General features: G+C 35.5%; 3 protein-coding genes across 3 annotated transcripts in view; 1 reads left to right on the plus strand and 2 right to left on the minus strand.

Moving 5' to 3' along the window:
* The window catches only part of LOC130630032 (mutS protein homolog 5-like), a 31,908-nt gene extending 13,828 nt beyond the window's left edge, over nucleotides 1–18,080 (minus strand). The window contains exons 1-4 of the mRNA XM_057443430.1: nucleotides 17,474–18,080; nucleotides 3,960–4,083; nucleotides 1,524–1,604; nucleotides 253–327 (exon numbers count right to left, since the gene is read on the minus strand). Of these exons, the coding sequence (XP_057299413.1) occupies nucleotides 253–327; nucleotides 1,524–1,604; nucleotides 3,960–4,083; nucleotides 17,474–17,524 (331 nt within the window). The 5' untranslated portion in view covers nucleotides 17,525–18,080. The remainder of the gene's footprint in view (nucleotides 1–252; nucleotides 328–1,523; nucleotides 1,605–3,959; nucleotides 4,084–17,473) is intronic.
* Nucleotides 18,081–18,226: 146 nt separating this feature from the next.
* LOC130630378 (transcription factor JunD-like) lies at nucleotides 18,227–19,794 on the plus strand. Its single transcript, XM_057443857.1, has one exon. The coding sequence runs from the start codon at nucleotides 18,372–18,374 to the stop codon at nucleotides 19,446–19,448; it is 1,077 nt and encodes a 358-aa protein (XP_057299840.1). The 5' UTR covers nucleotides 18,227–18,371; the 3' UTR covers nucleotides 19,449–19,794.
* A 67-nt stretch (nucleotides 19,795–19,861) lies between these two features.
* The window catches only part of LOC130630379 (trimeric intracellular cation channel type 1B.1-like), a 51,155-nt gene continuing 49,253 nt past the window's right edge, over nucleotides 19,862–21,763 (minus strand). The window contains exons 2-7 of the mRNA XM_057443858.1: nucleotides 21,565–21,708; nucleotides 21,175–21,331; nucleotides 21,025–21,088; nucleotides 20,658–20,778; nucleotides 20,492–20,579; nucleotides 19,862–20,155 (exon numbers count right to left, since the gene is read on the minus strand). Coding sequence (XP_057299841.1) covers nucleotides 19,918–20,155; nucleotides 20,492–20,579; nucleotides 20,658–20,778; nucleotides 21,025–21,088; nucleotides 21,175–21,331; nucleotides 21,565–21,706 — 810 coding nt within the window. The 5' untranslated portion in view covers nucleotides 21,707–21,708 and the 3' untranslated portion in view covers nucleotides 19,862–19,917. The remainder of the gene's footprint in view (nucleotides 20,156–20,491; nucleotides 20,580–20,657; nucleotides 20,779–21,024; nucleotides 21,089–21,174; nucleotides 21,332–21,564; nucleotides 21,709–21,763) is intronic.

Consider the following 21,763-nt stretch of genomic DNA (forward strand, 5'->3'; position numbering starts at 1 on the left):
TTTCTTGTTGCCTGATTGCAACTTTACTGTGCAATTCTTTTACAAAAGGCCTCAGAACTTAGAAATTAAAGGTCATAAGTGCACTCTTTGTTAGACAAACGCTTGTGTACACGCCTTCATGGAATAAGATTTTTTGCACAAAAGGCTTTGGGGAATTTCATTCTTCTTGTACTTATAAATTAGGCTTTTAATTTTGAGGTGGTACTCCCATCTATAACATATCTAAATTAAACTTTTATAATCATGACTTACAGAAAACATGACTTGGCAGAATTTCAAGCAAGTCGAAAGAACATGGATTCTCTTCATCAGTGCCTCTTTTGCCCTCTAAAAATATTTAAAAAAAAAATAGTTTGAGGTAATATGTAATTATAAAAAGGGATGGATAAAAATGACACAGCTGTTTTTTATGCAGAATAGTCACAACAAAGTGCTCACAACATCCTTTACTAGACAAACTGCTCACAACATTCTTTACTAGACAAACTGCTCACAACATCCTTTACTAGACAGAGTGCTCACAACATTCTTTACTAGACAAACTGCTCACAACATTCTTTACTCGACAAACTGCTCACAACATCCTTTTACTAGACAGAGTGCTCACAACATTCTTTACTAGACAAACTGCTCACAACATTCTTTACTCAACAAACTGCTTACAACATCCTTTACTAGACAGAGTGCTCACAACATCCTTTACTAGACAAACTGCTCACAACATGATTTACTAGACAAAGTACTCACAACATTCTATACTAGACAAACTGCTCGCAACATGCTTTACTAGACAAACTGCTCACAACATTCTTTACTAGACAAATTGGTCACAACATTCTTTACTAGACAAACTTGATAAGCAGAAAGAACTGATTCACACTTCAAAAATCTCAGGCACGAGTCCCCCCAGGGATTAAACCCACAACCTTTCAAACTGGAGGCAAACGCCTTACCACAGGGCCATCAGTCAGTTTCTATTTTAACTTGAGCTTGTTATTTTTTGATTTTTTGACTGACACAAGTCCAATGTTTGGTTTGAAATTAAAAAATAGGATTGCTAAAAGTAAACTTAGCTTTTGCTAACAAAACTAACACAATTTCTAATCAACAAAATCTTTTTACTTGTGCTTTCCATTGGGATTGTTATGATTTACACAAGTCCCATAACTTGGTTTTATATTAAAAACATGAACCGTTGTGAAGATATGAAGAGATGAACTACATATAATCTAGTCACTTATTATGCTGATAAAAATTCTTACGCCACCCTCCCTTTTAAAACTACTTTTAAACAATTTACCATAGATGTTCAACAGGTTTAACAGCCACTCAACCATTTGTATAGTATATTTGGGTCATTATATATACACATTTCTGTTTCATATTATTCTTTGCAAAATAATTATTTTTTAAAGAAAGTTATGGATGACGTTTAGAAGGGCAGGACAACTTAAAATTTATTCTAAACCAGTATGTAACAGTTATAACGAAACCATCTCAAAGTGGTGAAAATATGAACAAACCTAAATTCTTTAGAAGCTGCAACAAAGGTTCCTTTTGGTTTGAGCTTGTGATGACAACATCAGGTGAAACTTGAGAAAGTACTAAAAATAAACAATGGCACATTACTAAATTACTTGTGATTTAGCAAAGTGATGGCTTTTTAGTTTGAAGATCATTTTATTAAGAACGCAAAGAATTGGAAAGCAAGATTTTAATCTTTCAGACAACTATGTTCGTTAAAAGGTTACTCTACACATGCTGTAACAAAAATAACATTTGTCTTTGACAATACATCATCTTAAGGATATTTCTATATATTTCCTATTAACATTTTTTGAGCAATATCACACTTTTCACAACTTGAATATTTATTCATCCCATAGAAATGTTAAAGGTAATATGTTATTGTATAGGGGCTAAGCAAAAAAAAAGATTCAGAAAGTTGCCAATGAAAGAGTGGGAGTAATACTTTCTTTAAATTAAGAAGCGTTTCTTTGCAGCATATGCAAAATAAGTGACAGTTTTGGGGAAAACTCGGTAAATATTGGTAGTATAGGTAATAAAACAATAGAAGTAACAATAGTTTTTAAGTATTGGTAAACTTTCAGCTAGTATAATGATTTGGTATATGTTATAATGCAGATGAAAATGTATTGGTAATATCAGTAAATATAAAAGGGGTATTGATACTAAGAACCCACTTTTTTAATGTTAAAACATGTCAGTGCCTCCAGTACCCACAAAAAATATTCTTGTTTTTCCCAAAGTTTGAATTATCCAGTACTACAAACTAAAATAAAAATTTCCTACCATACACAGTCAGACTACTGTTGCTGCCGGTGGTGCTATTTTATTATTTTTTTTCACAACATGCTACTGTAATTTATGTAACATTCTTATCAAATATATCTGCATAATTATGCGATTCATAAGACAAAAAAAAATTATTTTTCCGAAATGTAAACAAATAGGACGGTTAAAGAAACAAACAAAACAACTCCAACTAATGATTGTCTTTGCGAAATACAAAAATTCTTCATTATTATTATATTTTACGTTAGCACAGTTTTCCTCCAAATAATAACGCAACAAAGATATTGTGTACATTTTTCACTGGCTTAATTATGCAATGTCTTGTATAATAATTTTAACAGGCTACTTTTATAATAGCAAAAAATGTTGGTGTTGGCAGGTGGTTGGGTTCAAATGGGCCCTGACATAAAAAGTATTGTTAAAATACACAGTTACCAATACATACTTTATTGGTTATTTTATGGTTAGTATCAATACTATAAAATATTACTAATATTGATACTGTTTTTTCCCAACACTGTCACATATACACGTAAAGACAAAATAAAAAGCAAAAAAAATTACAATGCAACGAAAATACATTTTTTATTTATTTTAAAGAAAGTTTGTTTTACAATATATAGTATTACTGTTTTGACTGGTCAGCATTATACTGCAGCTGTAATATTCTTCAAAAGTCAGACTCCAAGTCCTATAAACCTGTTATTCGTCTGGTTGTCTTACCGCTGGATATAAGGTTTTAAACGAATTGTCAATATAATGCTTTCAGGGTTGTCGACAAAAATAATACAAAAATAAAGAAAATTATTATTTTCCTGTCAACTCTTTTTTATATAGAATAAATCTAAATGTTCCGTACAACCGAGCAATAACTGACATGATATTCTACGCTTGTTTTGTTATTTTCAATTTACAATGCAATGACTTCCGTAAAATGCAATGACTTCTGTAAACAAAAACGAAATCGAAATATCGTTACTCCCTTTCATGGGCCTTCTATTTGGCAAAAATGCAATAGAAAAATAAAAAATGTCTGACAAAAAAAGAGATGTTAGGTATATAATAAAGCATATATTGCATGCTGATATTAATGATATTGCTCACCTCCAGTGGATAAATCTTGATATTCAACGAACGGTCCTGCAATATCTGCTTCTTATTGTATGTTAAACATTAACTTGTTCAGAGTTTTCAACAAAATAACATTCCTACTTTCATTTTCCAGACTTTCAAAGTCCAATGGAAACCCTGTAATTTTGACTATACAGGAAATAATCATAATTTTTCACTTTCACCTGTCCTTAAAAAATTGAAGTAGTATTGATAGACGATTTAACCTAAGATTCCTGACATATTCCTGACTTTTCCTGGCATTTTGACAATTTTTTGAAAATTACTTACAGTGATGATAACCTGATCTGTATCAGGTGTTTCAATTTGGAAATCTCTATATTTTTGTTGTAACATTAAAAAAATAGTTAAATAGGAATGGTGGCATAATACCTTGTTGTTATAATGTAATGGTGATACCTAATGTGATTCTACTTTTAAACTATTTAAAAATTTTTTATGTTTAAGCCTCATCAATAGGGAAAACAAAAGTTAACCCTGGAGTATAAGTAAGTTTTTAAAAAAATACTCACATTTCCTTAACCTTAACAATTGATCTGTTTCCACAACATCCGGCATTGCATATAAAATACCAGTCTGTACATTATAATATGCTGCACCAAGTTGATTCTTTACAACCAATAGGCACATGTATAGCTTAAAATCAAAACAAACACTTTAAAAAAAAACAAGCACTTTAAAATATAACTGCAAAGTCTATGGAAAATTGTAGTCTTGTTATTTCTATCTCAAAGTTTTCACAAAATATATACAAATTAAAAAATGTTGTTAATCTCTTGTTTTAGTGAAGGACAAATAAAATGTGGAATGGCGTTGGTGTTTATTCTGATATGTGATTCAATGAATTGTGTTTAAAAGTAGAAACTGTTGCTGTGTTGCAGTTGCGTTCGAGAGAAATTGTGTTTGCCGTTCTGGCTGAGTTACAAAGAAACATGTTGTGTTACATATTGTGTTCCAAATACTGCGTGCTGCGTCGTGTTAATTGAGGTGTTTAGCAATGCATGTATACGATATAGAAATGCCTTACGACATTGCTCGTTGTGTTTTGATATTGTGTCTACTGTATATTTAAGTCGTGTTGAGAAGTATACCAGTCCAACAACAAGTGTGACCGTGCAATCGAATGTATAGTTGTCATCATTAACGATTACCGTAAGTGCCATATTTATTGTTCAACAAATGTAGCACCGTATTACAGACTAAACAAACATAGACAAAGCTGGATCAACCTGAGAACTAGTTAAAACAGCAAACCAAAAGATATAAGGTTTTATAGATTTATTTGTCAATTTTAGAGACGTTTATTCAAGAGAGAAAAATGTATTAAAGTGAGTATCTTGCTAACAGAATGCATTATTTGGCTTAAAATATAGAAATGTATATATGAAATGGCTGACTTCGCTTCTTAGTCTTGAAAAAACCTATACATCAGCTGGTTTGGGAATAGTTGGTCTGCCTGACAAAAAAGGCTAACACACTAATGTTACAGCCATCACACTTTTATGTTCATGAGTTTGTTATTTTACAAGCAATTTCATGACCATAATCAAGTATAAGAATTATTTAATAAAATTTTCCACCTTCTTTAAACCCAAATCGCCAGAATTATTGCTGAAAAGCAAAACAACGCTTTCGAGCATAAAGGGTAAAACAAGTATTTACCAGTCTTTACAAAACTACCAAAGAATCAGCAGCGAACAAGCTGTAAAAACAGAACGATCAGAGAAACCACAACGAAAATAGCAAAAAGTGGCAGTGAATGAACTTGGAACTCTATGTGGGAGAATAACTAGCAAAATAACTTTCAATGTCATTTCATGTGCCTGTTGTCTGTTTTTCTATATTCAGACAGAGAGATGTTTATCCCCCTGTCTCAATAAGACAAATCACAAACATCAATATTAGCCAGGGGTTTTGTCAAAAGTAAGGGATAGTGTGCACATTAAATATTTGGTCAAGCTTTTACCAAAAATTTGTTCAATCAGACCAATTTAACGTTCACTGGATTGCAAGAATAAGAAATACAATTTTGTTTTGTAATCGATTTTATAATTTTGTAAATAAGATTAACTGAGTGTTTGGAAATAAAGACATAATTTCAATTGACAGTGTTTAATCAGTGGGGTAAATATGGTCACGCTTTCCATTTCCAGGAATTCTACTAATATAGTGTCTATATATTATCTTTTTTAATACGAAAAAAGAAAAATATATAAGAGTAATAAACACAAATTTTGTTTTGAAATGTCAAACTGTTCTTATAATTAGGTAAAATTATATTTGAGTGTTTGGAGAAACAGAGTTCTTGATGCAGCAATTGTTTTGGGGAAAAAGGGCCATGCTTTCCAATTTGGAAATTCTACTTCTGTGTTTCTTTAAGATTATAACACAATGTTTATTCTGTTATGCTTGTTTTCAAATTGACTTCTTTAACTGCTAAAAGAATATCAGAAACATAGTGTTAATATAAAAAGAATTCAAAGCCTGATACTGTTTTGATTCATGGTAATCTTTTTGGTTGTTTAACCTGCTTTAGGAAATAAATTAGTAGTAGTAGTAGTAGTAGTAGTAGCATAAATTTTGAAAAACTTAAAGGGAACTTGAGGTAAAAAAATGTTGGAGGACTTGTATTATAAAGCTTAAAAAATTGGTTAACAAGTCTTTCTTCAAACTCTTTTCGTTCTGAAGATATTCATATTTAAATAATTTCAGATTTAATTATCCCGCATAAATTATGTCATTTTTAAGTAGTAGTAAACTTTGACACTTTTTGCCATCAGTAATTTTAGACCTGTTAAGGGATGTGCATTCAAACATTTTCAATGCAAGTATTATAAAGGTAAATTGATTAAAATCTTTTTTTTTTGCTAAGGTGACACTCGCCTGCCCATCTTATTTTATACCTTGGGTTCCCTTTAAAGCTTTTCTATCGCCGTTCTTCGTTCTTAAACTCAAATTTACAAAAGTAGTCAACAGTCCAGGTTTGGCTGTTCTTTATTTACCACATTTCACTACTGTACAGATCAATTCGCGTGAAAGACAGATTTACAAGGGTATCATACTATAGACAGCCAAAGTAGATTTTTGCAATGCCTAAATTTATGTGATTACTCATGTCTCATGTTCTTGTTTTGTATGTCATTGGGATTAATCTTGTTTCGTTCTCTCTTCTTTTTTAATTTTTAGAGACTTCCTGCCCTATTGTTTGTATATAAAAACAGAATGAGGCTAGTCTTATAACTTCTCATTCAAATTCACTTCCTTAAATGGCTATAGATTTTGGCACAATCATTCTCTTGCATAGTTTTGTTTGCAATCAGGTTAAGGAGAGACTTTTCTGCACCAACTTCTTGCGACATCCCAGACTTCGTTATTTAAATTATAGGGAGGTGGTTTAGGAATCGTCTACAAATTTCGTATGATATTTTACACGAATATATACGAATTTAATTGCTTTTAATTGGCATAAAGGTCGTATACAATTCGTATAGTGTTAAATAGTTATACGATTTTGAAAAAATCTAATACGAATTTTATACGATTTTCATACGAATTGTCATACGAATTATATTCTCTTTCATACGAATTGTCATTTGAATTATATTCTCTTTTATACAAATTTTCATACGAATTATATTTCGTTTTTAAACTTAAAATGCGATCTAAAAAAACATTTCTATCGCCGTTTTCCGTTTTTAAACTTTTAAAATGCTATCTAAAAAAACATTTCAATCGCTGTTTTTCGTTTTTAAACTTTTAAAATGCGATCTAAAAAAACATTTCTATCGCCGTTTTCCGTTTTTAAACTTTTAAAATGCGATCTAAAAAAACATTTCTATCGCCGTTTTTCGTTTTTAAACTTTTAAAATGCGATCTAAAAAAACATTTCTCTCGCCGTTTTTCGTTTTTCAACTTTTGAAAATGCGATCTAAACAAACATTTCTATCGCCGTTTTTCGTTTTTCAACTTTTGAAAATGCGATCTAAACAAACATTTCTATCGCCGTTTTTCGTTTTTCAACTTTTAAAATGCGATCTAAAAAAACATTTCTGTCGCCGTTTTTCGTTTTTTAAACTTTTAAAATGCGATCTAAAAAAACATTTCTATCGCCGTTTTTTGTTTTTCAACTTTTAACATGCGATCTAAAAAAAACATTTCTATCGCCGTTTTTCGTTTTAAAACTTTTAAAATGCGATCTAAAAAAACATTTCTATCGCCGTTTTTCGTTTTTAAAATGCGATCTAAAAAAACATTTCTATCGCCGTTTTTCGTTTTTCAACTTTTAACATGCGATCTAAAAAAACATTTCTATCGCCGTTTTTCGTTTTAAAACTTTTAAAATGCGATCTAAAAAAACATTTCATTCGCCGTTTTTCGTTTTTAAAACTTATACGAATTTAATTTAAAACTTATACGAATTTTTTTAAACTCATACGAATTTAATTTAAAACTCATACGATTTTTATACGATTTTAGAAAAATTTCATACGAATTTAATTACTGTATAGCAAAAGAAAATTCGTATAGCATATACAAATTTTTTTGATACGAATTGCTACGAATTTTGTAGATGACCCCTTAGCGACTGTTAACAAACCTATACACATACTTCAAATGATGTGGTGCTTCAACATGCACAAGTTCAATAATGTGCCCAAGTTGTGAGACATTGGTCCATGTTACTGCGCGTTGTTGTTCGGTTCACATAAAAAGACAGAATTTTGTAAGATTTAACAGTTTCTTTCCAATAATAAAGTACAAATCCTCAAAATCCGTAGTAAACTGTTCTCGCTGTTCACAACGCTAAGCAACTGTTTTACACAGAAATACAACTCTTTTTATACACAAAAGTGACACAAAAACATAACAATTACTGCACAGCTACGATACGCACGACTAACACACACAATGACATTAGCGCACCACAAGGGACAACTCAAACACACAAACTATAATTGTCTCTAAACGAAATCCCATATGGGCCATTTTATCTGGCTCCCTTCAAGTTCATCTTGAAAATTGTGGCTCCTCGTCGGGGATTCAATATTCTAACAATTGTATCAATTTCGTGATTGGTCGATCCAATATTGTACCAGCACGGCTACCAAGCTTCACGCTACAACTCCGAACCTTTCCATCTGCACCCGTTTTTACAGCCACCACTCTTGCCAGTGGCCACCGTCCTCTTTCACAATCCTCATTTTGCACCATCACTATATCACCGGCAGCAAAATTTCGTTCATTTTTATTCCACTTTGTTCGTGTCTGTAGTGAACACAGATATTCGCATTTCCATCGTCTCCAGAACATATCCAACACATACTGAGCTCTTTTCCACTGTTTCCTGCAATATAACGACGCTTCTTCAAAATTACCAGGAGGCGGTAAAACTACCTTTGATTTCATCGTTAGAAGAGCAAGTGGTGAAATTGGTGTTGCACTGTTTGCATCGCTGATTGCTTCGACGCATAAAGGTCTAGAGTTAACGATACTTTCTGCTTCTGTTAAAATAGTGTGCAGCGATTCTTCACTCAAACGCGAGCCATTATGATTGAAAAGATCTTTTAATATTGCGCGCACAGATCGAATCTGGCGCTCCCATACTCCACCCATGTGCGAAGCAGCAGGTGTATTCCTCTTCCAGAGAATCCAATCACAACCAACACTTTGAAGGAATTGTTTAACTTTCGCATTGTCCATTTGTTTTAATGCCTTTATGAACTCGGTCTTGGTGCCGACAAAGTTAGCTTCTCATCGTTCGAATGTTTCCTCTTCTAGCAACAAACCGTCGCAAAGCTAGAATGAAGGAGTCAGTTTCCAAGGTGTTGACAACTTCAATATGGACAGCTCTGCTCGCCAAACAGGTAAAGAGGCAGCCATATCTTTTTACAAACTTTCGATATGGTTTTATGACCAATGGCCCAAAGAGATCCACTGCGCAGTATGTGAAAGGTGGGCATGCGTCTACTCGATCTTTGGGTAAATCTGCCATGACTTGCTGGCCAGCTCTTCCCCTCAATATTCTACATCGTACACAATGATGAATCAACTGTCGTACTGCTGAGTTGATGTGTATGATCCAATAACCACGTTGCCGAATTTCTTGCAATGTTATTCCTCTCCCCGAATGGTGAGTGTTTTCGTGGCACCATCGGAGCACAAGTTCGGTAAACCAACTTTCTTTGGGAAGAATAGCAGGATATTTGAATTGATACGCTTCATCCATGTTGCACAATCTTCCACCAACTCTGAGAATTCCATCATCGTCAATGAAAGGACTCAATTTGTATAATTTGCTGCATTCTTTCAAAGCAGACTTCTTAATTTTGTCGTTTCGTCGATCTTGTCTCCATTCCTTTGAAGCAAGAGCTTTAATTTCAGAGGCAAAGTGTTGTTGTTGTACTAATTTTATTAAACATTTTTCGGCTCGTTGAAGATCTTCAACGCACCGCACTGGGGGACTCGCCTTCTGGCTTCTTCTTGTCATCCCATGACTTGGGGCTTTTATTTTCATCTTCAGAATGTCGATAAATCGACCGACCAAGGCCATGACCCGTATGCATTTCTGTAGCCTGGAAATTCTTCTCTCGAATGTACATAAGATTCCAGAATCAGTTGCTGAAACAAATACTGAAACGCTACGTTTAAATTCGGGATCATCAGTGACACTGTTTTTCGCTGGATCGAAATATTAATATAACCCAGTACTACGTTGCTGTCTGTCCAATAACATTCGTAGTCCACGACAGGCATTTCTTGCTTCAACATTACTCCGACCTTTACGGCCACAGTTGCTGCTGTCAACTCCAACCTTGGTATTGAAACCATCTTTTTTTGAGCTACCCTCGATTTTCCAAGGAGTAAGCAGCAGTTGACGTTTCCTTCTACATCTCTGATGCGAAGATACGTAGCAGTTCCGTAACCTTCATTGCGTCTGAAAAATGATGGAGGGACGTTGACTCGATCTCTTTGAAATGAAGTGGCTTGACGCATCGGTTAACTTCCAGTTTTTCAAGAAGGACGATATCTAATCGCCATCTTTTCCAAGCGCTTCGAAGAGGTTCAGAGATCTCTTCGTCCCATGATGTTTTTTCTTTGCAAAGATTTTGCATAATTTTTCTACCCTTCAACAAGAACGGCGCTGCTAATCCAAGCGGGTCATAAATTGAGCTTATGGTAGCCAACACCCCTCTCTTCGACAGAGGTTTGTCTCGCATGGTTATGCGAAAACCTAGTTTGTCGTCCTCTATCGACCAATGAACACCGAGGGCCCTTTCGATCGGCAGCGATTCGTTTTTCAAGTCCAGGGACTTTATGTTCTTTGCGCGTTCTTCAGTAGGAATGGAATTGATAACCTCTCTGCTATTTGATATGAACTTTGTGAGGCGGAAGCCACCTTTGCTGCAAATTTGTATCGTTGATTTGATGATTTTGATGGCTTCTTCGATACTTTTCACGGATTTCAAAAGATCGTCGACATAAAAATCCTTCATAATAACTTTCACAGCCTCCTCACCAAATTCACTTTCGTTGTCTGTTCCACTTCTTTTCAGGGCATAGTTGGAACAACTTGGGGAGGAATTTCCACCGAATATATGGACAGTCATGCGATGATCTACCAAATCTTTAGAGGTATCCCCATCAGGCCACCAAAGGTATCGCAAATAATCCCGTTGATTCGGCGGCACCTTAACCTGATAGAACATGGACTCGATATCCGCCATAAACGCTACTGGTTCCAACCGGAATCTACAAAGAATTCCAACTAGCAGATTTGTCATATCTGGGCCTTGCATGAGTCGTCCGTTCAGGGAGACGCCTTTGTATGTAGCAGTACAATCAAATACTACTCTGATCTTCCCAGGCTTACGCGGATGATAAACTCCATGGTGGGGAATATACCACACATGACCAGGTTCCCTTTCAACTTCCTGCTCTGGAACCATCTCTGCGAAACCTTGGGTCGTCAGGTTGTTCATGAACGTGAGGTAATCCTCTTTGAAGATCGAATTACTTTCAAGCTTCTTCTTGATCCATTTCAGCCTTGCCAAGGCCTGACATTTATTATTTGGAAATGGAAGTTGGTTTATTAAAGGCAGCGGGAGTTGATATTTTCCATTTACAAATTTTACTTCCTTTTCCATTAGTGATAAAAATTTTTGGTCGTGAATGGATACGTAATCACTTTTAATATTCTTGAATGCGTTCATTTCTGAAAAATCAGCATCGTACATTCTTTTCAGCATCCCCTCAATTGTTACATCCCGTAATTCATCTTGTTGAATTAGGTGAAGTGCAGCAACTTTGTCAGTGGAGGAATCTTTCACAGCAATTCTGTTGCATCAAATTTTCTGCTTCTCCCCTTTGCGACGAAGCACAGGTCCGACAAGACTCCATCCCAACCTTGTTTTTAACCCATATGGTCCATTTCCATCGGATGGAATGACCTTTATCGGTTCTAGCGCTTGTGGGCAATTGGCTCCAATAAGCAAACCAATCAGTATTCCAGGATCGTATTTGTGAAAGGAATGCTTTATATGTCGCAAATGAGGCCATTCAGCAACTTTCTCGGGAGTAGGTATTTCCATGAGATCTATTGGAAGATGTCTTCTACTGTAACAACTCTGTATTGTTACTTTGAAATCTCGTGTCATGGGCTCTACCATCAAGCCGGTTATTAGACAAGAATCTTCACGACTCTCGCTTGTGAGAGTCTTCACGACGATCGTCGACGAAATACCGGTTAAATTCAAGCGATGAACGATTTCATCGGTTATGAACGTACCCTGACTGCAATTATCCAACATAGCATAGGTGGTGATTGACTCAGCAGACTTTGGATGTGACAACACCACAGGCACTACAGACATGCTGATGATTTCTACGTTGTTATCTGTCTTGCAACAAACAGATTTCTTCGTTCTTGCAAATGCATTTGAGATTTCAGGCTCCTCATCTTCCTTTTTATCATTATTTTCCTTGTCGTTCTTGTTGGTCCTCTTTGGTCGGATGAAACCATGCAAAATGGTTGGGTGCCTCTTTTTGCACGTCTTGCAAGACAATTTGTTTTCGCAATTTCTTGCTTGATGATTGCTGGTAATTGGTTCCAAACACGCGAAACAAAGCTTCTTCTCCCAAACAAATTTGTTTCTTTCCTCTACGTCTATTTTCATTATTTTTCGACAATCTTCCAATTTATGTTTGTTCGAACAGTAGAGACAATCTCTGGTGACGCCCGTCAGGTTTGTTTTAAGTTTGGGTGGATCTTTCTTGTTTTTCACGTCATTATCCTTTTTATTCTTCAATTCACTGATGGCTTCTCTAGAGTAGAGGGATCATTTTCAAGCGTTGTCTCTTGCTCCATGAAGTCAACAAAATCCCTCAGCTCCGCTTCGTGATGGTTTTTCCGACGGACGTTGAGAACCGTCCGATTCCATCTTTGTTGCAAGGCTTGTGGGAGCTTTGATTGAAGTTGTCTGAGGACTTCTGGAGAGTTTAGTTCGCTTTTTATTTGTCTCTCCAAACCACCGTAGCATTTTATGAGGAACGTATAGAACTTTCTGAACGCTTCAGAATCACCAGCACGAAGAGTGGGCCATTCTCTGAGCTCCTTTCTGTAGGCATTTGCAATTCTGAATTGATCACCGTAGGTTTTCTTCAGAAGATCCTTTGCTCTTGAGTAGCAATGTTCTGATGTATCATATATACAGCTTTTGATCAATTCTTTTGGCTCACCAGTGGTGTAATTGATCAGGCGAGTCAATCGACCTTTATTACTTTTGATCTTGGTCTCAACAACTGCTTCAAATGTGGTCATGAAGTATTGGAAGTCAAGCACATTTCCATCAAATGGGTCAATTTTGATGTCTGGTGCACTTTGCTGTAGCAGTAATTCGCATAACACCCTTTCTGTGTTATTTCCAAATGGGTTTGGAGATTCCTGCTCATTGTTAATGTTCCAGTCTTTGTTAACATCAACTGAATTATCGACCACTTGCGATTGCGCGGTGTTTTGTGGCACATCAGGAAGAAATTTGGGAATTTTCTTTACCAACTTTGGATGAGTTCTAGCGCCTTCATAACCGGAGCCAATGACACCTATACAACCATTATTCACCCAAGATTGGCACTTCGCATATGAGCGGATTTGTTCATCATCCGTGTCCAATGGTCTTGAGAAATGACTTTTTTCATCTTTGTCCTTGGCTTCTTCATATATGCTGAGTTTTGCTTCTGCCAAAGCAACCTGCTCTTTAAGCTCCAATCTTTTCATGCTTGCTTCAGCTTCCAGTTTTGCTTCTAAAAATGACGCCTTTGTCTTCAGTTGCGCTAACTCAGCCTTTTGATCCGCAGCACGACTACGCAAGGAAGATACTTGCGAACGACCTGAAGATCTTGTCTCTTTCGAACGTGTCGAGGGCGATCTGTGCGATCTATGCGACTTTCCAACTGACTTCGGGTGAATAATAACATCAGCTTTTAGGCTGGTAGTTGCCCGATCAACAACGGGGAACTTTGATGATTTAGGAGTTGTGAATCCAAGAGCGTCATCTCTCAACAAAGCATTTGTGTTTTCGTCAGCATGAAGCTTTGATTTTTCATACTAGTTCCACGCCCATTCATTTCTTTTTAGCCAATCATTACAATGATGCTGAAAGAGTCGAACCCTATCCTCAAGTCTAGTCAATTCTGCATTTAAATCTTCCTTCAGTTCTTCTGAATTCGCTAATGCCATACATTCATGGCTGTAAGCTTTAAATTCAGACAGTTTTACACCAAGGATGTCCACGTTGTTAAAGATGAAGGCATAATTTTCATCCGATAAGGCAATATCCATTTCTGCAATCAGTCGATCAATCTCAAGGAGCACCTTTCGCTTGAATGATTCCTTCAAGGAAAATATATATTCCTTTCCCTTGCTAGTCATTTTCTTGGTCCGAGCAAGTGGGAGAGTATCTGAATAAGACATGATATGACGGAAATAACGTCACCAAGACTACAGCAGCTTGAACCAAGCAGAACCAAATGAACGTTGGTTGGAGAACACGAGACAAAGAATTGCCTCACAACAGCACCGGACGACGGGAATACCAAGATTGCAGCACGTCGAAATGTGGTTATGACGGAGATAACGTCACCAAGACTACAGCAGCTTGAACCAAGCAGAACCAAATGAATGTTGGTTGAAAAACACGAGACAAACAAATTGCCTCACTACAGCACAGGACGACGGGAATACCAAGATTACAGCACGTCGAAATGGGGATATGATGGAGATAAGGTGACGTCAGGGGTTTGGTGACCAGGCGTGAAATAAAAACGAAGGATGTTTTAGTCGCTGACTTCTGTTTCGGATAAACTAAAAGAAAATTGTTGTATTTGCTCACCGAAATATCTTTCTGCTTTCTTTGATGATCATCTTTTTGTCGAGAGTAAATTCTTCTTATCACGTCCTGTACCACGGATAAATTTTCTCGAACCACTACTACAGCAAGTTTACTACTATGTTACTGCGCGTTGTTGTTCGGTTCACATAAAAAGACAGAATTTTGTAAGATTCAACAGTTTCTTTCCAATAATAAAGTACAAATCCTCAAAATCCGTAGTAAACTGTTCTCGCTGTTCACAACGCTAAGCAACTGTTTTACACAGAAATACAACTCTTTTTATACACAAAAGTGACACAAAAACATAACAATTACTGCACAGCTACGATACGCACGACTAACACACACAATGACATTAGCGCACCACAAGGGACAACTCAAACACACAAACTATAATTGTCTCTAAACGAAATCCCATAGGGGCCATTTCAGTCCATATAGAATTTAAAGTTGATCGTAATTTGTGCTAATAGTTATAATTTACAGATATGCATGGTCTTTCTATAGCTACAGTAAAATAGTTTATATCTAATTGGTATTTCTGTATATATATTGTTTACGCATACCGTAAATGACGGCACAAGCGCCCCCTGCCAAATAACTGCCCCTGCCGGAATAAGCCCCCCTTTAAGAGTCATTTTTTCAATTAGCGCCCCTGCTTGCACCTACTAAAGATAAAATTTTTAAATAAGCGCCCTAGGCGCTTACTTTGTCATTTACGGTATGCTGCTGAGTTAGCATTTCTAAGAAAAAGTCACGTGCTTCCACACGAGACACCCCAGCTCAATTAGTGATTCCACAAGAGACGCAGGTGAGAGACACCTTAGGCAAGTTAGGTTTTTTTTCATGTGCTTACTAAAAGCAGTAACTATACCTAAACCACCTGAAACAAGCTAAAACGAACTAAAACTACCTGTAACACGATATCCGGCATAGATGTGCATTCACAGCTAGGGTACCATATTTATCAGGGTTTGAATTAGCAGTTCGCAATTCGCAATTTGCTAATCAAAATGCGATTTTTGCGAATCACTTTGCGAAGAAAATTATAATATTGCGAATCGAATATTTTTAAGTGGCCATAGAAATGCTTTTTTAGAACGCATTTAAAAAGTTTATGAACGAAGAACGGCAATAGAAAAGCTTTTTTAGATCGCATTTTAAGATCTTAATTTTGCTTTGTTTAATTGTCCTTAAATTTCTATCTTTTATGTCATTTTGTGAAGTTAATGTTCTTAAAATGTTCTAAATCTTTGGACCACTGAAGCTATCTGTTTATATATTTTCTTTGTTTGTTCTTATATATATTTACAAATTTCTATTTTATTATTATGTATATATAAAAGTTCCACCAGAGGGTTTTTAATGGTATTAATTATCCAGTTGTGTTATTATCCCCCAGTGGTGGGTCAGAATAAAGTTTAAATGGGTTAAGGTGTTTTAAGATGTTTTCTCCTTCTGGTTAACTAAACTTTCTTTGAGCATATAAAATTCAGTTTCGCTTAAACGAAAGCTTAGACGCAAACAAATGTCAGAGCAAATCCCTAATATTCAAATCCACCTCATAGCAAACCTCGAATTACAATCAATCATTAAGCACAAAGTCAGAGTGGTCACATTTGAATGGGAACACACACCTTGTTTGGGACTCCCCAATGCCAAACCAAACATCCTCCCCCTTTCCTAAAACTTAAGTGTAGTTAACATGGAACAAGATAAATATACTCTTATACATAATCTGTGGAATTAACAATGGGTTGTCCAGATATTTGCAAAGTTCAAAAAAGCAGAATAATGTATAAAAGAAAGCTTGTAAAGTGCTTTTATTGAGGAGAGAAAAAAGAAAAATTTTCAAAGCACATTATAAAAAAATAATTTTAGGAAATATTAAAAGTTATTTCTAGTAATTTTGCGTATATATTTATTTTTGGGGATTGAAATTTCCGGAAGATTTTGCACAGAAATTTTTGCAAATATATATAGGAAAAATTTATGTAATTCGCGAAAATTAATATTTACAAAAATTAATCAAATTTAGATAATTCTGCAAAAGCCTTAAATGATCAGGTTTGCTTCATATATAACTTGTTATCTGCGACTAGCTTACATTTTTCTCACACCTCCTAAACTAGATCATTTGAGAGAAAGGCTGCTATTTCCGCCGAAGGTAGCACATTTCCTAAAACTTTACTTAAATTTTTGTATATTGTTGCAGTCTGTTGTATATATTTTTTGCATGTACACATGTGGTGTAAGGCATGTGTCCATTTTTCTTGATGCAAAATCAAACATTTTGCCCACTGTGTCATATTGTACATCAATTACATTGTCTGTGGCAGTTCAATATGGGTGAGTAAAGGGTAACCATAGCCCCTAATTAACACAAGCCATGTGAGGGAAATTTGGGAGATGGCACCACAGTGTGGGCTGTTGTTTGGGTACTACAGAAAGTTATCTGGTAGAGCATAAACCCTAATCAGGTCCGCCTAGCTTAAAATGAGCTACTCCAGGAATTTCCATCTAAGCCATGTCCCCTACTGGAAAATATGGACAGGATATAAATATCCCTCTAATATTATATATATTTAAAAAAAGAAATTCGTTAAAAGTAAATAACAGTTAAATTTAACTCAATGTACCTTTTTCTGTTGTTCTTCGTCATACTCAATTCTTTCACTTTCAGCAGCCATTGCAGTAATTATGGTGTCTTCCTTGCTACCCTCCTATACCCACCATTCGGCATTGTAGCCAGATGGCGGAGGTTACATATACTAACGCACGTGACAAAACTTAACCAAGTATAATGTTTTTGTCATATTTACTCGTTATTATATATATATATATACTGTAAAATAGAATTTTTTAAAAGGTTAGCCAGTTTTTATTAGAAATTATTTTTTCTAGACCACTCAACTGCCTTTTGTCCCACGCTTTATCGTACTTCAGAAAATATTCGTTTATATTTATTTTTGTTTTTTCTTTCGGTTAAAGTTCGTTTCATTCATTCGTTTTCCTTCGTTCCATTCATTGTAAATACTTTTCTCGAACAATCCCATATATGGCATAACTTTCTTTCAGTGACGCAAATGCGGCTTAGTGAACAATAACATGCGAAAGTTTTCTCGTGACAACAACTACCGAGAGAAACTCTTATTGTGACGTCAGGAGCTTTGAGCACTTTTGAAAACAAGGAGTCAATGGTCACACTAACACGGTTTAAAAAGAGATAAGTTATTTGCAGACATTTTAGCGCGTATGTGTCCCTGAACATCAAAAAAATGCCGACAACCAATCAAAACGACACTTTAACACAGTCAACCAATCATGGCCAACTTCTGAACTACTCATTTGCCAAAAATAATTCATTACTCACACGCCTTGATATACAGGAAAAAGCTTGAATCAGCTACATTAAAAGAAAAGCTTCAAAGATAGAAGCCATACGGCAAGTGTGAATCAGACAGAACACGAAGACAAAGTTATCGTAGAAAAGTAGATATATTACTCATCACAATTTAAAAGAAGTATATCTTTGTTATGTCCCAAGCTGCGCTCCTGGAACGATTGGTCATGAGCCAAAATTACGACAAATCGAATTTAAAGCTTGACTTCGAAAACAAAGCAGCAAATTGTAGCAGAAAAAAAACATTCTTAGGATTACCTTCTCCAGCCATATTACAGTCTCCTGACTTAAAACTTTTGAAATTAGGTAGTCCTGAGCTAGAGAAGTTAATTATAAATAATGATGGATTTATACCAACACCGACGCCTGGTGGCAACTCAAGTTTTATGCACACAGGGGAGAAGGAGATGGACAAGGAAAGTTTTGCTCGTGGTTTTATAGAAGCCCTTCAAAAGCTGCAAGAACAAGATGCGCCTGTGAGTTTAAATGCACTGGAGGAGTCAGCTAAATCAACAGGAAATAGCATAAAAGCACATAGTTCTAGACTACCATGGAGTTCTCGAGATCACAACCAAAACTCTGTCCCTGTTATAAAAAATAGATTTGATAATAGATCACCTCCAATTAACAGACAAGCTACAACCACTCCTGTTTTAATAAATTTCCCTACAGTTTCAACAGGTGCAGTAAGCACTATGGGAATGACATCTGTTCCTGTGGCAAGTTCATATGTAACAAGGCCATATGCTTCCGACATAGACCACAATAGATTGTCACATCAAAGTTCACACTCAATGACTACCTCAGGCATAACTTTGCCAACACCTATTCCAGTTTCATCAACGTCTCCTATTCTAGATGTGCAAATAAAATCTGAGGATGAAGCTATCGTTCCATCCAGCGACATGAACTTAGATATGAACCCAATTGATTTAGATGCACAAGAACATATAAAACATCAGCGTAAAAAGTTGAGAAACCGATTAGCTGCACAGCGCTGTCGAAAAAGGAAAATAGAGCGTGAAGATACGCTAAAGGTGAAAGTAAAGGAACTAAAGTCTAAAAATGCTGAGCTAACAACATTAGCAAGTACACTGAGAATGCAAGTTTGCGATTTGAAACAGCAGGTCATGCATCATGTTAATGAAGGATGCCAGGTATTTTTAAAAGACAGTGAAGATGAAAAAAATTTGATGGCGAAAACCAGCTAACGTTGTATGTTTTACATAAATATTTTTGATAATTTTAGTAGCAAAAAGGAAGGAATTATTTATAGAACTTTAAAAGTTGGGTTGCTTTAAATTCTAGTCCTTACACTATTCTGGTATTTGTTATCACAAGTGGAAGCAAAATATGCTGATTTGCGAATGCTTTTTGTTTATTTTGGTGGTTTTAAGTTTTACTGTAAATTTGTAGAAAATACGAGAATTTTATTTATTTGCTGTTTCCAGACAATATGTCTTTTCATGAGATGAAAAACTCACAAGTGATTTATATATATATATAATGTAGAACTTAACACATTTTTATCATAGAGAGATAAACTTATTCTAGTCATTTTTGGTATATTTTCTTACCATTTCCCCCCTCCTGGTGTCCACGCATGGTTGAAAGTACATGCAACTAAAGCATTAAAATAGCTATTAAATATGTATTATGGTAAATAAATATATACAAGGCCTATTCTTTTTTGCTTTTCTCACTCCTTGCTACCTCATCTGGCATTTGTAACAGGACATTGCATAGAAGTTTCTCCAGCTTCTCGTAAGGGTCTTTTATTTCAAACAGGAAAATACTGGTTTGTGCAATAGCAGCTATTACAAACATCACTGCCAGCAACATTTCTTCTTTCATGTCGAAATATCCTGCTCTTAAACCAAATAGCAACACGCTGATCACCACAGAATGTTTAGTTGAACTACAAATAAAATTATTTGAAAAGGCCTTGCGTAAAAACCATTTAACTGCTATAACTTATAAAATATTAACACATCGATGGAAAATTACTTATATAATTAATATATTAAAAGATCGGGCTTCAAATATTAAGAGAAAAACGTGTGATGTATTTAAAAAGCGGCAATACAAGCCGAATTTTATCACAGCCACAATAAACACCATCTAAACAGGGAAAATACCGAACCGAAATTTAACTCTATACTTGGATCATACGAATTTTTTCACCCTCGAGGGACAACCACTATATTACGTCAACGCTAGCCGCAAATAAAGTAATTTTATTGTGACAACTTACAAAGTTGGTTTTAAAAATTCGTTATCCGAAATCATATTTCCACGAATGAAATGATCCAACGGTCGAGACAAAAACTTTGCTCCGCTACCTAAAAAGGTCATAGGCAAACTTTAGCACTTCAGACCTCACACCAAGGAAGAGTTTTCAAACACTATATACGTTGTACCTTTAACACAACCGATAAGCGTAACGATAATAATGCTATCTTTGTGCTGTTTGCTCGCTTCACTTACGCCATTGCTAATCATGCGGATACGGTGTACTTCCTTAAGTACCAACATTGCAGCCTGTCAAGAAAATAACAAAATTTAATTTGTTTGTATAATCAGACTCTCTACCTCAAACATCTCCCGATGTTGAACAGATATTTTGGTCCCTTGCCGATTGCTCTGTCCCTATACCTTTATTTTCTAATTTTTAAATCAGTATTTTAACCATTCTACGCTTTAAATCAAAGATTGGTAAATATAAACAAAAGCATGCAAAAATTTTGAAGTAGGCGTTATTAAAGTTGAGAAAAACAACAACTTTACCTTCACAAATTTTAGTTGAGTGAATTTATAGAACATATCCAAAGGGCTGAAGTATACGAAATACCTATAAAAAGAAATGACGACCTCAAACATGCTATCAATGTAGCGACCGACGTCATTAGTGAACGATTAAAGTTGCTGCTACTTTACCAGATTAGAGTCGCCATGATAACATTGCTCGTGTTCGAGTACACTTGAATGATCGGTCGGCCAAGCAGAAAGTTCATGAGCAAGGTACCACCAAAACATGACGTCACACAAACAAACCAACTCGGAAAGGGATGTTCGCTTGCATACTCACGTGACCCTAAAAATTTTAAGCTATAAATACTCCTCAAATAATTCAGGAAAGAATGGGAAAAATAAAAGAGGCGAAAAGGGGGCGGTTGGGCGTCACATGAATGGAAGAAATTTTTGTCGCAAAGACCTGGGAGTAAGGTTGTAAAAACCTGTGGAAAGTCCTGAACCCTCTTACGTCAAACGTTTGGCCTAAAGGAAACACAAAATTAAAAATACCGAATAACGTCACCAACCAATTACCTGTTCTATGCCTCATTGATAACGTCACAAGACAATAATGAATGCAGATGAAATATGGCGACATCTCCACGGTAACAAGCTTATTAGCAAGCTCGTGATGATCCTTTGGTAGCCAGGCAATTAAATTATCAATTCCACTCATCTATTGTTTTAATAATACAAGATAATTAAGAGGGAAATTACAAGCTCGAAGCCATAG

This window comes from Hydractinia symbiolongicarpus, chromosome 2, assembly GCF_029227915.1.
Source record: "Hydractinia symbiolongicarpus strain clone_291-10 chromosome 2, HSymV2.1, whole genome shotgun sequence".
Taxonomy (NCBI): Eukaryota; Metazoa; Cnidaria; class Hydrozoa; order Anthoathecata; family Hydractiniidae; genus Hydractinia; species Hydractinia symbiolongicarpus.

Excerpts from the sequence above, each read along its gene's own strand:
- LOC130630378 (XM_057443857.1), top strand. The coding sequence starts at position 18,372 with ATGTCCCAAGCTGCGCTCCTGGAACGATTGGTCATGAGCCAAAATTAC.